This window comes from Chelmon rostratus, chromosome 4 (assembly GCF_017976325.1).
Source record: "Chelmon rostratus isolate fCheRos1 chromosome 4, fCheRos1.pri, whole genome shotgun sequence".
Taxonomy (NCBI): Eukaryota; Metazoa; Chordata; class Actinopteri; order Chaetodontiformes; family Chaetodontidae; genus Chelmon; species Chelmon rostratus.
Window position 1 is genome coordinate 28,980,697 of NC_055661.1, and position 14,442 is coordinate 28,995,138.

The 14,442-nt window shown below is 49.5% G+C and overlaps 1 protein-coding gene across 6 annotated transcripts in view; it reads right to left on the reverse strand.

Annotated features, from left to right (window-relative positions):
• Nucleotides 1-7,175: 7,175 nt before the first annotated feature.
• mast2 (microtubule associated serine/threonine kinase 2) overlaps nucleotides 7,176-14,442 on the reverse strand; it is a 169,313-nt gene continuing 162,046 nt past the window's right edge. For all 6 annotated transcript variants that reach the window (XM_041935955.1, XM_041935957.1, XM_041935954.1 and 3 more), the window contains 3 exons: nucleotides 14,211-14,398; nucleotides 13,248-13,801; nucleotides 7,176-13,099 (listed from right to left, as the gene is read on the reverse strand). In XM_041935955.1, the coding sequence (XP_041791889.1) occupies nucleotides 11,522-13,099; nucleotides 13,248-13,801; nucleotides 14,211-14,398 (2,320 nt within the window). In that variant the 3' untranslated portion in view covers nucleotides 7,176-11,521. The remainder of the gene's footprint in view (nucleotides 13,100-13,247; nucleotides 13,802-14,210; nucleotides 14,399-14,442) is intronic.

Below are 14,442 nucleotides of genomic sequence, written 5' to 3' on the forward strand. Positions count from 1 at the left end.
TGCGTTTGTAGGCATTTAAATATGTGTGGAAACTCTTCATATATATTTCAGGCTGTTTCTCCCTGCAGACAAACTCCTCGCTGCTCTCTGATAGAGATGTCAGACACATCAAACAGCTCCTCCACTGCATGATCAGAGAGGAGCGAGGGAGGGAGGGGGGTTAAAAATGAATGGAGGAACGGGCAGAAGTCAGAAGGACCGAGAGGGAAGAGGAGTAGGAGGAGAGAGAGGCAGACGCGAGTTCAAATCGATGAAGGGTGGAGGAGGTGGAGGGTCGGGGTCTGGAGTGAGTCCACGGCTGCAACGAGCGAAGGGGGAGTCCGAAAACACACGGAGAGATAAAGAGAATGATGAAGTGGCCTCTGAAAAGCAGAATGAGATGTCTGGACTTCAAAAAATGAATGAGGAGAAAACCGAGCGAGCAAACAAAGAGAAACGTGCTGCAGCAGCAGCCCCTGCAGGTCAAACGCTGAACTGACGGCGTGTGTTCGGGGTGTGAGACGCTGAACTCACACCGCCTGCTAACGAGACACAGAGCTGATGAGTTTACACACATGCAGGATGTTCCAGTCCAGGGGAAAAAATGGCCGTCAAATATGGCCCTCTCTTTAGATAGATAGATGTGGATCACATGTGGACCGACCACACCTGGAGTCACATGGACAAACAAAACTTACACCAGTTTCCACATAAACCGGTGTCCAATCAGGACAAGCTGCAAGAGTGAGAGCAGGTTCTTCTGACTGACCTTTAAGTATCTGAGACACCAGCTGATGGCAGATCAGCTGTGCAGAACCTCATTTTAAAAAAGCTAAATTTATGTTTCCCCTTCATTTGTGAAACAGGCTCAAATAAGCATTCATCACATGTTAAAAGCTGTTTCACAGGTGATAAACCACATCTTTTATCACACATGAAATGAGTTTCAAACACTGTTAGAGGTGAAATGGATGTTTTCACATGTGATATCTTATATTTCATGTGTAAAATGTCCAAACGACTTGTTGGTTGTATGTGGACTTTTCACATGTGATGTTGTTTCACATGTGATTCAGATTTCTAAAATGTATTTGCTTCATAATGTGATGAAAGGGAAGCACCAACACAGCAGCTGGCTGCAGGAGTGCAGGAGGCAGATCTCTGATCAGTGCAGGTATCCAAGTGCATGCCTGTGTGTGTGCGTGCGTGTGTGTGTGTATGTGTGTGTGTGTACTCGCGTGCGTGTGTGTGTTAGCATGTGCCTCTCTCTCCCCGGGGCGTTTCGTGGCCGTGCTGTGAGGACAGGATCTTTTATCTTGGCTGACGTCCCAATCAATCAGCCAGACACTGATGGAGACCCAGGGTGCCCACACACTCCTCACACACTCACACACACACACACAAACACACACACACACCGTCATGTTTCCATCACTTATGGGGACATTACATAGACTTACATTCATTTCCTAGAGACTGACCAGAGCACAAGTCTTCAACCTAAAATTGTCCTCATAAGGACGGAGAGTCCCCACACCGTAATACATGAGCTCTCGCTCACACGCACGCATGCACACAAACACACACACAAACGCACACACACACACACACAAACACACATCTGGAGCTCTTAACTCCTCCCCATCAATCCTTTGTTGTACAGCAGCCTTTTTGTTCACAGAGTCAAGAGGAAGGTCTTTGTCAGACCCTGGATGGTGTCTGTGGTTTCCCCTTTAACACACACACACACACACACACACACACGCACAAACCTAAGTGTGTTGCTCTGCAGTTTTGTCTGATGGGGTAAATCCAATTAAAATCCATAGCGATGTCCTTTGTTCAGTCTGCAGGTGGGATGAAATCATGTTAACAGCTTTGAACAATAAACAGATATAAAATGTCTGAATGTGACGTTTTCACAACATAATTAAACTGATTGTTTCTTCTTTTGTTTAATTGTATTTTTAGGGATGAGGTAGATTTTCGCCCTTGTTAAGTCCAAGTCGCCCCTTTTTACACAGATCATTTGAAAGACGTCGTATCACTAATGGCCACTAGATGGCAGGTTTTCAACACATTTGTATTCTCTGTAGAAACACGAAAGCAAAATATTGTTTACGCAAGGTATTTGACCTCAAACACTAATTCCACTTTTTAATATGTGTAACGATGGTGTGTTTCACGTCTTCAACAAAACAACAAAAAGATCTGATTAAATGTGGTTATGATGAAGTTTTAGGAAAAATGTATCTGCTGTTTGATATTTGCTTTTAGCAGCTTTTAGCTATCATCCATCTCAGGTAAAGCTCAGCCTAACAGACTGATCGGACAGGTGGAGCTTCCTGTCTCGAATCATGGAGGATGTAAGGGCACATCTAAAAAAAACTTAACGAGATCTGTGGTTTCCTCAAAGCTTCACTGTTTTCAGCTTTATCAAAATCACAAAGAGGCCAAGTTCAGACCGGAGAGGAACAACAACGAAGGAGACACCTGATGAGGGACTGGACTTAAACTCTGTTTGACTGCTGCAGTTTGGGGGACAATTGAGAATAAAAGGAGACACAACAGTTCCTGTCAGGGCCTGCAGAGAGATGTCCCAGGAAACAGGTGAATGAAGTCCAACAGGAGTCAGAGGAAGAGCAGGCAGACAGGTGAAGGTGGAGGAGCAGGCAGACAGGTGAAGGTGGGGTTGGAGAAGTTTTAAGATTACGTCCGGGGAACATCGATGACCTGATCTGTGCTGGACTTCTCTGCAACAACATCACTTCCGACAGTTTCAACAAATAGAAAACCAGTCCTTTGACCATCCGTCTGTCTCCACGGCGACCCGTCTCCGGTCCTCTCCTCAGCGGCAGCTATTTCATGTGCTATTAGTCTCATAGGCATCATCATCTCGGGTGCGGTGGGACAGACGTAACAGTAGCCATACATCAGCCACAACAGGCCTCATTAAGTACCTGGCACCTGCTACCTACAGAGACCAATTAGAACACTGGGAGTAATGGGATGTAATCTCTCTCTGCCAGGCTCCGGCCAATCACGAGCCGGATTTAATCACTTCGGTCCGCTCATTAATGGTGATGAGGAAGTTGAGGTGAAAACAGAAGTAACTCTGTTCTTTGTTCTCTCCTTCGGCTGATAATGAACGGGCAAAGATGAAACTGGAGGAGGTTTGATTTAAGAAGGAGAGCAGGAACATGAAAGAACTAAATGTTGTTGAAACCAAAAGAAGACGGGCACAGCAGCTGTGACATGATTCAGTTTTCTGCAGACGAGCTGTTAGATCTAGAGTTCAGACACCTAAACCATTCCAGTCCAATCACAGCGTCACAGCAGGACTGTAAAGATCTGGATTACTCAAAACCTGACATGAAAGTCTAAAGAATGGATTAAAAAACGCATTTACTGCTTAAGCTAACATTAGCATGGCTGGCTAATACAGTTATTGTCTTGGTTTACAGGTTAGAAAACCCCCCCGTTCAGGACTGAAGGATCCCCTGTGTGGGAGCCGGTCTGAGACGCTGCTACATCTGAGGCTAGGCTAACGTTAGCCTGTTCTTTGTTAGATTAAAGCTAAACTCTCCTGTTAATCTGTCCTCAAACCCTGCCATGTTATAAAAAAGAACATTTTGTTGGAATGAATGAAGTTTTACTAATTCAGGTTATTGTAGAATAATATTGAACCGTAATATTGAGACTAACAAGCTGCCAAATAAGATCAATTCTGCTCTTTTATTCCATGTTTTTCTCGATGGATCATCAGCTGGTGAGGATGCAGCATGTATGAAGTTCATATTTAACACCATTTACATGGTTTTATTAAAAACTATAAAGGAAAAGAGTAAAATATCTACAAATATTAAATTTGCATATGACTAACATAGACAATAACTTATATAAATAATTAGCTTTCATTAGTTTATCAGTTTAACAGCTGTTTTCCCCTGTTTATAGTCTTCATGCTAAGCTAGGCTGACTCACACAGGTGTTTTCACTTAGTTTGCCGGGTTCTATCATCTTATTGGTTCATAAAGTTTTGTGACCTCATGTCATTTCAGCATAGCTCCACCCACCGTGCTCCTGCATTGTTCCTGCTGTTTTCCAGTTTGTATTTCAGACTGCGCTCCACAGCGTTTCCACTGTTTGCACACTTCACTGGCCGCCACTGTGGTTGTTATGAGCTTTAACTGCATCACTCCTCCTCAATCATCTCGCAGTCAAGTTGGGTTTGTGTTTCTGTATTTCATCGTTTCTTTTAAATCGCTGGACGTTTGTTGGGACGGCTGTTCTGCCTTAAATTAACTCATTTTTAAGTCCAAGAAGAAACTGATGAATCAGACTGCGTGGCGATGAAGGTACAGAAGGTCTGATGTGAACCCCGGGACTACAGGACCTTAACAGCACACTAACATACTACATGACTTTTGATTTTGTGTAATTTTGTGTTTCTGAGTGTGTGGCGGGAGCTTAATGGACATACTCAACCGCCCCACAATGCACTGCATCTCTTCAGACTGTCCAATGGGAGACGGTTCTGACACCAAATGCTTCCAAAAAGCACTAAAATTAAAATCAATTAACCTTTTTTCAACGTGCAAATAATCTCTACAGCATAAAGAAAATGATGTTTGAAATCCCCCAAAATGTGGTGGTTTTCAGGGGATCAAAGACCCCCGAAGACCCCCCCTTATGTCTGTACAACATGTGATGGCTTCAGTTTTAACTGATCGCACACGGCCAGGCCCAAACACTGGAAGTCCATATATTTGGGTCTCGTTTTCTCCCGCTAACGTTCCCTGTCCGCCCTTCTCCCTCCCTCGATGCTTCCGCTTTCCCTCCCCTCGCCTCCCTCGCCTCCCTCCCCGGCAGCCTGGAATGAATTTGCCTGGTCATGTAGAGCCGTGTCAGAAAGAGGCGAAGCCGGCAATTCATCACCCGGCGCTGCCTGCCTGTCACTGCTCCTCCGCGGCTTTTTGTGTGTGCAGGACGGCTGTTTGCCTGCTGTCAGAGCTCCTCGCCACCACCATGTGCACCTCCATCCCCTCAGGACCCCCGGTAAAGACTGAGAGAGGCCCTTCGCTCTCCTCCTCTGCCCTGACAGCTCCCCACGGACGCCTGGATGGATGGATGGAATCGAGACAGGGAAGGAGGGTGAGGCAGAGGGGGAGAGGGACCCAATTATCCCAGAATGCAGCAGTAGGTGGTGTTTAAATCATGCGGCGCGACCCCTGACCTCAGCAGTCCATTGGCGGTAGAGTGAGGCGCTTTAGCGAGAGGCCGCACTAGCGTCGAGGAAAGCTAATGGAGCTCCATTTTACTGTCGTTTCTTCCTCGAGGCGCGGCGGCCCTGCGGCGCTGCACAGATTAGCCATTACCCCCCGTAAATGCACCGCGAGCCCCGCCGAAGCCGTCTCTCAAGACCATTAAGATGCTTAAAATCTCCCGCAGAGACGGCGGAGACAGCGGACACACATCCAGCAGCTGATCGGCCCATTTGAGGCCCCATTAGGGAGCTCGCAGCCGCAAGAAAACCACAGCTCAACCACCCGAACGAAGCCACTTCACCGAGAGCGAGCAGAACTGCAGGCGAAACGAGTTTACAGATAATTTACGGCCACTTTTCTGCTCACAGTCGCTCTCCGGAAGGACAGCAGGACGTGATGAGAACAAATGAACAAGAATCAAACGTCTGGCATGAACCAGGAGGAGGAAGGGGGGGGGGGGGGGTCGAACATTACATTTATTAGATGACAGAAGTGAAGAAAGGGCTGCTGTTCCCTTCAGAGAACAAAGAGGTGAAATACACTGTAAAAAGAGGAACTCTAAGTCTAACATGATCATGTTTCTCTCGCCTCTCATTGGTCCAGGTTTTGAGGTCGGTTTCTGCTCCGCCTCATTACAGTGGAGGTGAACGGAGTTTAGTTTGAGTAGCTTCTCATTTCCATAGTCATCACCGCTGTAGCTGGAACATCCAGCGAACACGAGAGACAGATTTCATGAACGGCAGCAGAAACAGAGGAGCTCGTCTCAGCCTTCATCACCCTCGTCAGCGTCGTCAGCGCAGGCTGTTTATTTTCAACCACCGCTGAGCTGCAGGTCGTTTGCCGCTCTCTGACGAGCGCTCTCGCTCGTTAAAGTGTGAACCTCGTCGTTTTGTTAAGGCTTCCCAGTTAGCGGCTTCGCTTGTGGGTAAAACTTGTGGCTGCTTTGTTTCCACATGTTAAAGAAGCGAGCTGAGTTCTGCTAACTGACTAAACGTACAACCTACTTCTATTTGAGGGGGTTTCAGAAACTCACCCCGATCTCTGTTACTAACGAGTGCCCCCCCCCAAAAAAAATTAAGGATTGAGGCTCGGTGCTGCTGAATGCTCCACCAGATGGCCGGATGCCAGCAGTGGAGCCGTCTACTGCCCCCCTCCCTGTGTGATCTTGATGCCTGGCGCTCGCTGTCCCAGGACACAGAAAATATTGGAAACTCTCTTTCCCACCTCCCAACTTTATCCCTGTTCAGTCCCAGTCGGTGCATCTCTGCTGACGTTCACCCTCGTGACCGGGAACTTCTACCGTCAACGCCTACCATGACTGCCCAGTCCACACTTACAGAGCCAGGTCAGAGGGCACGGTGTAGTTCTGGGGGAGCTGTTTGGCCCCAGTGGTGCAGCAGCAGGACAGGGTTATGGCCCCAGCTGCCCTCAGCTGCAGGGGGGGGGGGGGGGTTAAGCCCTGGGGGCGGCTGTCCACTCGCTGTCAGTAAGAACTATGATTCTATGAATTCAGGATGAAGCTGAAGAGTCTCAGCGAGACGAGGGACGTCCTGCGCCCTTCATCACATCACTTTGTTGCGTGTTCATGGGACGGGTCACATCCAGACTTCATAGAAACGTAGTCACATATGTAACTTGTATCTGACTTCGGTTTAGCAGCGATTCCTGTCCCTGGGTCTCGACTGATGGCACAAACTACGAAAGTAAGAAATAATTAGAATAACTTGAAATGCCACTCAAAGACTTAATTGCTGGTTAGAAATGACTTGATTGGAGACTTTCAGTGCAGCTGCAGCCTGTTTATCATTTATTATTCATCCTTTATTGTTTCTGTCAGTCTGAATGTGAAAGTGTGGTGCTGTATAAAACTGATGATAAAGCAGAGTGAAGGAACAAACACCATAAAACACAATCAGGACGCTGCCGCGCTGGAACGTACATAAAAAAACTTTATTATTGTTGTAAGGTAAGATTGACAACAACATGCTTTTACCACAATAAAAAATAAAAAGATATTGCACTGGTTTTACTCTAGCAATTTTTATTTCTCTCTCTCAACATCTTCCTCAAGCTTTTATGGTGCACAGCTGAATCTTCCTCCTCCTCCTCCTCTTCATCACGCTTTAAAGACAAACACAAAACACACACAGCTTGGAAATACTGCCCTCGTCTGCAAAAGCCAGGTCCGAGTGCTCAACCGAGCAGGAGGGACCAGCTCGGACAGATACGAGCTTATCGGACTGCACACGGAACCATCGCTGAATGTCATGTGACGCACGCGTGTGTGTGTGTGTGTGTGTGCGTGTGTGTTAGTGGTAACAAGGCCTCACCTCGTACCTCGTCATACCCAAAGTCACACGTTTGAATCCTCTATGTGCCGAGCAGGCAGAGCAGGTCAGAGGTGTACGGAGGCTCGTCAGCGACAAACGTGACAAACCAGCACGGAGTCAGATTTCATGTCTGGAATCATCAGCAGCTTTCAAATGCCTGAAATCCAACAAAACAAAGCGGGTCTAAATTGAGGATCGAGTTCTAAGAGCAGGGACGAATCAGAAACACAGGAAGTGGGACTGTGTCTCTGCTCTGTTTAACATCCGGCCAGGTGAACGCTTGAAAAGGTGGAACATCGCAGGGTGACGCCTCACTTCCAGGTCAAATCTGATGGCAGAGGTGACGGAATCGAATGATCAGGACATTTTTGTCAGTTTCAGTACAGATTCTAGAAAACATTTAACACTTAAGAATTTTAGCGTCTTTGCTGAATATTGAAAAATATTTATGTTCCTCAGGGTAATGAGGACATCAGTGTTTGCTGTCCGGAGAATCAGAATCAAAACTGAAAGCGCTCGACACGACTCGACGGTTTCGATTTGACTCGCTGCATCTCAGCAGTTTAATGAGCGGACCCTCAGCCGCAGAGGTGCATGATGGGTAAACACAGGCTGGAGGGCGGACAAACTGCGAACCGAGCGGACCGGGACAGGACGGAGGAGCCGGTGGGGGGCCGGGCAGTGCTTGTGTTGGCCATCCTGACCCTGTGTGTGTGCGTGTGTGTGTGCGCGTTTGTGTGTGTGTGTGGTCAACAGGCTCAGGGCTTGAGATTAATGACTCCACCAGGGAAACTGATGCTAGCTTCACTCTCCAGCAGATGGCTCGACCATCATCTTTACACAGGAGAAAAGGGGTGTGTGTGTGTGTGTGTGTAAATCTGAACTCCAGCTGCGGTTGACAGCGGGCGCTTCCTGAGAAGGTGAAACAGGAAGTGACTAAAGTTCAGAACTCGATCTGGAAGATTTTTAGTGATGAAACTAATTGAGCAAGAACCAAATTTCAGGAGTTCGTTAACTCGCCTGCAATTAACCTTTTATCAATTAATCAGAATTATAGAGCACGCAGCGACAATTCAAGAGCAAAACACACACTTAGAGCCCGACAGGATTTGTGATTGATTCATAAACTACCGGCCAGTATTTGTTTCTTAATATAAATCCACATTTTGGATGAAGATCCTTTAAACTGTGTCATGGAGACAGTCTGAAGTGAGCTGGCATTTCTTCTATCTCACCAGCTAACGTAATGCTCGCTAACAGTGACACCGACATATCTGATAAACTCACATTCAGCTGAGTGTTTTGCTCTGACGTGCTCTAGTTTCAGTTCTAGCTTCAAGAACAACATCCTGATTTTGGGGGCCACTGGTTTGAGATCAGTTTTGAGCACAAAGTATCATAATCTCGTCTGAAGTTCACAAAACCGAGACGAGAAGCTTTACGAGGGAGCAAAGAAAAGCTTTTCATGGTTCAGACACGAGAACTGAATCTGAACCAGAACCAGCCATCAGAGGCTCAAATCTCCAGACAAAACTTGTCTTTTGGGCTCTAAACTTTAGAAATGCTCTCTTCTTTCCTCTCGTGCTCTAAAACTTCTTCCTGATTTCCTGTCTGGGTTTTTTAAGGCGCCACGTTCACTTCTTTTGTCTCATCTCATTTTTCCGGTGACACAACGAGACGTTTGGCTCGTGTTCATGAAAAACATCCAATGTGGTCAAAATCGACAAACTGTCCTGTCCAAGTCTGACGGCGCCAAAGACAGACACAGTTTTAAACTCATCAGCGTCCGGGGCCGCCTGATTGGCCGAAGCATTCTGCAAGTAACGCCTGAGAGGACGCGAGCTGCTTCCTCTCGACACTGCCAACCTGTTCTGCAGACACGCTCCTTCACGGCCACGAGGCGAGGAGAGAGGAGATGATTTTAACGTATGTGCGCTGAATCTTCCTCGTTTCTACACGTCCTCCGTCGACAGGTGAGCTCTTCATCACACAGCTGAACGTCAGCACGCCACAGCGCGATCAGGAGTCACCTAAACATGTGCACGCGCTGCAGGTAATTATCCTCGCCTGGCAGAGGAGGGTCGACTGCTACAGGCAACGAGTTCCATCGACAGAAAAATCACAAAGAAAAAGAAAGAACATGTAAACATGACAGAGAAGCCGCAGTCAGCGTCCGTTTAAAATCTGCTCGCTCCGACAAAGACACGAAACACCGAAGGAAGGTTGAGTCCACCCTGAACTCATGAGACGAGCGTCCTCGGGAGAGCGAGAACATCCAAAAGCACGACGCGAGCGGGCTAACAGCGGGGCTAACAGCGGGGCCGGGCTCGCCGTGCGCTCAGGTGAGCCGCTTTGGAAAGGTGACTCTATCAACAGGTAAAACAAACCAAAGCAGAACATCTGCAAACTGTCTCTCACTCTCAGATGTGTCAGAGACGTGGTCGGGAGGAGTTAAAGGTGGTATATGCAGGAAAACAACAACAAGGAAGTGACGTTAACAGACTAACGGCTCCACACACACAGCAGGCGGGGGTCAAACGCCTCCACCCGCTTTCCTTTCAGTGATTTTTCTCTTTTTCATCGGACAAATGAGATCAAGGTTTTGTGCGAAGCCTGACGGCCGACAAACACACACTCACACGCACACACAGGTAGCAGGGTGTCCTGAACAAAGTTCATCCTAAAACACACAAACACACCCAGGGTATAAAACAGATGCACAACAGAACTTTAAATATTCTTATATATACACACACGGATAACCATGCACAAAAGAACAAACGCTCTCCCTCACACACACACACACGTACAAAGTAAAGTCGGATCACTTTACAGGATTAGAGGCAAAAAAAAACACAGCAAGTTGGTCCAGATACCAAATAAAACGACGGCAGCCTTCAGAGGCTGAGCGGGGCTGGAGATAAAGAGGCGCTGGTCCAACAGAGCAGCTTCCATCAGTCTGAGCATGCTCAGTTTGGATCCCTCCAATAAAACCAGGCATCAAATCATCAAATCCTGGACTTCATCTTCATGTGTGTGTTTGGAGCTAAAACTCTGTGTGGCTACAAGCTGCAGGACCGGACGACTGTGTAATTGAGCTAATGCTAATATGCTAGGGTTGATTTCATTGAATCTGAATCCAGAACTGAATCAGCTGATGTTTTTCAGACCCCTCACTGAAATTAATAAACTACATCTGATAAACTATAATCTGCCACCAGCAACATTTGTCTTTTTAGCTCATGTTAGCGATGCTGTTTGCATCGTAAAATACATGATAACAGTTTTATTTGTGTCAGAGCTTAACAAATCTGGCAATTTTCCAACCTGAAACCGGATCCAGCATGGAGCCAACAACTGAACCCTGTCAGTACTTTCCAAACATTTAAAAACCAACTTGGTAAACATACTGAGATACGACGGTGTTCCAGTCATGGCTGCGTAGACATCAGGCGAGGCGGGATGGGAAGAGGCACAGAGCGCTCAGTGAGGCAAGTGATCTGCCGCAGGAACGTGTGTGTGTGTCGGCTCTGCCCGGCATCACATCACAGGAATGAGGAGAAGATCATGAACGGGAAACAGGTGGAGAGTGTGGACCACTGAGCTCTCTTTATTTCCAGCCCCGTGCACATTAGCAGAAAGAGAAAAAAACGCCTCGCGACGTTTCGTCTGAAAGCAGAACCGAAGAGTCAGGACACCAAAACAAGTCACACGGACATGAAGAGCACAGAACAGCTGGAATGGAACTAGGACTACCACATCTGTCTCTGCTTCTGACGCCTCTCGTCTCTCTCCACCTTTCTGTTGCTTTGAAAGTCAAACTCTGATTAGTGTGAAGTAATTAATGTTTTCTTCCGAACATGCAGCTTGTGTGACTCTGAAACCCCCCAGCCTGCCTCAGTGCTGTGGTCTGTACATTTTGTTCTGGTTTTTTGCTTTTCGCTGCTACGTCTTCTTGCTCGTTGCTTTGTCTTGTTGTGAGGAGGCGGGCACGGCGTTGGCGGTGGCGGCGGCAGTCGCCGTCTGGGGTTCGGCCCTCTTGCGCTGTGGCTCAGGTGCTGCAGAGGAGCTGGGTTTTGCGTTGAGGGCGGGCTGAGCGCTTGCTGAACCCAGCCGCTGCGCAGATGCAGACGTGGCAGCGTTCTCCCTTCCTGCAGACCCTGATGTCGGCCTTTCTGGGACGCTGATGCAGGATGGCGGCGGCGGGGCCGCGCAGTCCTTCTGGGTTAAGGATTTGGCCGTCCTCTGTGAGGTGGTCGGTGAAGCAACTCCATCACTTTTCTGTCTGGTTGAGGACCCTGAAAGGTGAGGGGACTGAGGGGTCGAGGGCTGTTTAGAGGGAAATGAAAGCGGGTCAGCTGGGGGGACTTCTGGGGTGCCACCTCTGGATGGTTTCTGGTCTTTCTGGCTCTTGTCTCCAGCAGTGCTGAGCTTGACTGGGCCCAGAACGCTCTTAGCTACTGTTGCAAGCTGGGACACGACTTTTTCCATGCCGCTCTCGGGGGCCGAAACTGGGGAGCCCGAACCGGAGCCAGAAGGGGACGAGGACGCACTCAGACCTGCAGCGGCAGCCGCAGCACACAGTCTCCGGTTGTCAGCCTCCTTCTTCTCCTTGGGGATGCCAGGAGAGGAGCAGGAGGTGTGGGGGGTCTCTTGACTGTCAGTGGTCTGGCAGTCTGTTGTACTGGTGGGAGTTCTGGAGTCCGTGGTACTGGTGGTTGCTCTGCAGTCGGTAGTATTTGTGGTAGAGGGGACTGTGGTTCTAGGACTGTCTGGGGTTTGGCCCTCTGCCCTGGGCTCTGATGGTGCAGTCTTCCCCCGGAGACTCTTGGAGTCTGCTGGGGGAGTTGGCTTGAGGAAAGTGTCCTTGCTGACTGAGATGAATGCACTGCCTGGAGTGGAAAAGGGAAGGGGGCCCTGAGTGGGTTTTGTGGTACCGCTCGGCCCCAGGACCTTCCTCTCTTGTCTTGCGCCGCCTTCTGTGGATGAGGCCGACTTCGCGTCTTTCACTCCCGGAAAGGAGGCGCTGTGACCGGGCTTGGTCTCTGTAACAGGGGGCAGGGTGTGCGAGGGAGTGGGCCTGCCGACCTGCGAGGGTCCTGTGTGGGTGAATGTGGCATGAGGGGTGCAGGGGGAGAGGCAGAGGGACGGCAGGGTGCCTCCGGGGCCCGTTCTCACAGTGGTGGGCCGCAGCAGGGGAGGAGGGGTGAAGGTCGTCCCCCTGCGTCCATCCTGGCTGTCCTCAGAGCCCTCGTCGGTCTCGTCCTCGGACGAATCCACCTCGTGGATGGCGTCTTGCTTCTGCAGCGACTCCCTCCGCTCGGCTCGGTCCTGCCGGATAGCGGACAGTTTGTCCTTCAGCTTGCTCTTCCCGGGGGCCAGGCCCAGCGAGCCGGGCACCGTGCCGAGGGCGCCGTCCCCTTCCTGGCGCCCTAACTTCCTGGATGAGGAGGAGTGCTTCTGCAGGCTGCCCTTCTCCACGCCGCGTCCGGCTGAGGACAGCAGACCCTCGCTGGCTGACTCCTGAAGGTCAGAGAGGAAGACAGAATATGTTTGACAGCTTATACTGATGAAGAAACCCCACAGCATGCACAGTAACGTGAGCAGGTTTCACACTGAGATCTGCTATCCGACAATGAGTTTGTGTGGTTTATTCATAGTAAGCTCGTACCTGCAGACTCTGCAGACTCGGCTCTCTCTGCAGAATCTCCTTCTTAAACTCTGAATGTGAGATGTCCAGGCTGTGTTTCCGGCTCCCTACAGCAGGTCCCACCGCCAGCTTCTTCTCCCCGACCGCTGCCGCCCCGGAGGGAGACGAGGGGGAGCTAGACAGGGAGGCGGCCAGTTTCTCGGCCGACTGCACCCTCTTGAGGAGCGGAGACCGCGGAGGCTCTGCACTCTTCGGCCTGGATATCTGCCTCACCAGCGGGGGGGAGGAGTGGAGCTTCACGGGGAACGACTGACCCACCGCACCCTGTCCCAGGGCGTGGCCGGGCAGCGGGGAGGGCGAGCGCTGTGGCGAGCTGCTCTGAGGGGTGGGTGACGGCGTCCGGGCCAGGGGGGAGAGGGGAATGTTGCCGGCAGACTTGCGTCGGGGTGAGCGGTACTGCCGCTGGAGCTTCGGGGCGAGGCCGTGCAGCGAGCTGGGCCTGATGTGGCCGGAGCTCGCCGGGGAGTTCGGGACACTGGAACTGGGAGAGCTGCTCTGAGACGAGTTTCCACCAACTGAGGGGAACAGGAAGCACATTAATTATACATTCAGTTCATACATTCAGACACCAGATTTTTCTTTTTAATGTATATTTCATATAAATAAGTACACACACAAACAACTGATGTTGGTGTACTTGGTGTTGTACTGATAAATAAGTAAATTTAAATCCTACAGCCTCTTTTTTAGAAGTAATTGTACATGTTAGAACAATTCTACATGTATGTATATGAGGGATTGCCATTAATTATTTGTAGAGGAAGCAGTTGGTCAGTTTCCCTTTTCACCATTCATAATTAATGAAAGATGACGGCACATATCAAAGAGCTTAAAGCTGGACTGAAGAGTGCATTAGAGACCAGACAGAGCAATTAAATGTCATCTGACGTCCACTGGCTGCACAGATGAGCGTTTGTCTCTCACCTGAGTGGGCGGAGTCCGGCGTGGACCTGTAGCCCTGCGTCGGGCTCCGTGGCGACAGGTTGTGCGTGGGCGAGCCGGGGCCGCTCTCCCCAGAGGAGAGAGAGCGGTTCAGGGAGGACAAGCTGCGACTGGTGTGGAGGAGAGACGCCTGCTTGGTGATCTTCCTGAACAGAGATGTCCTCTTCTTGCTGCGAGAGAAGACACACAACGTCTCAGTCCACAAAGCTCCACA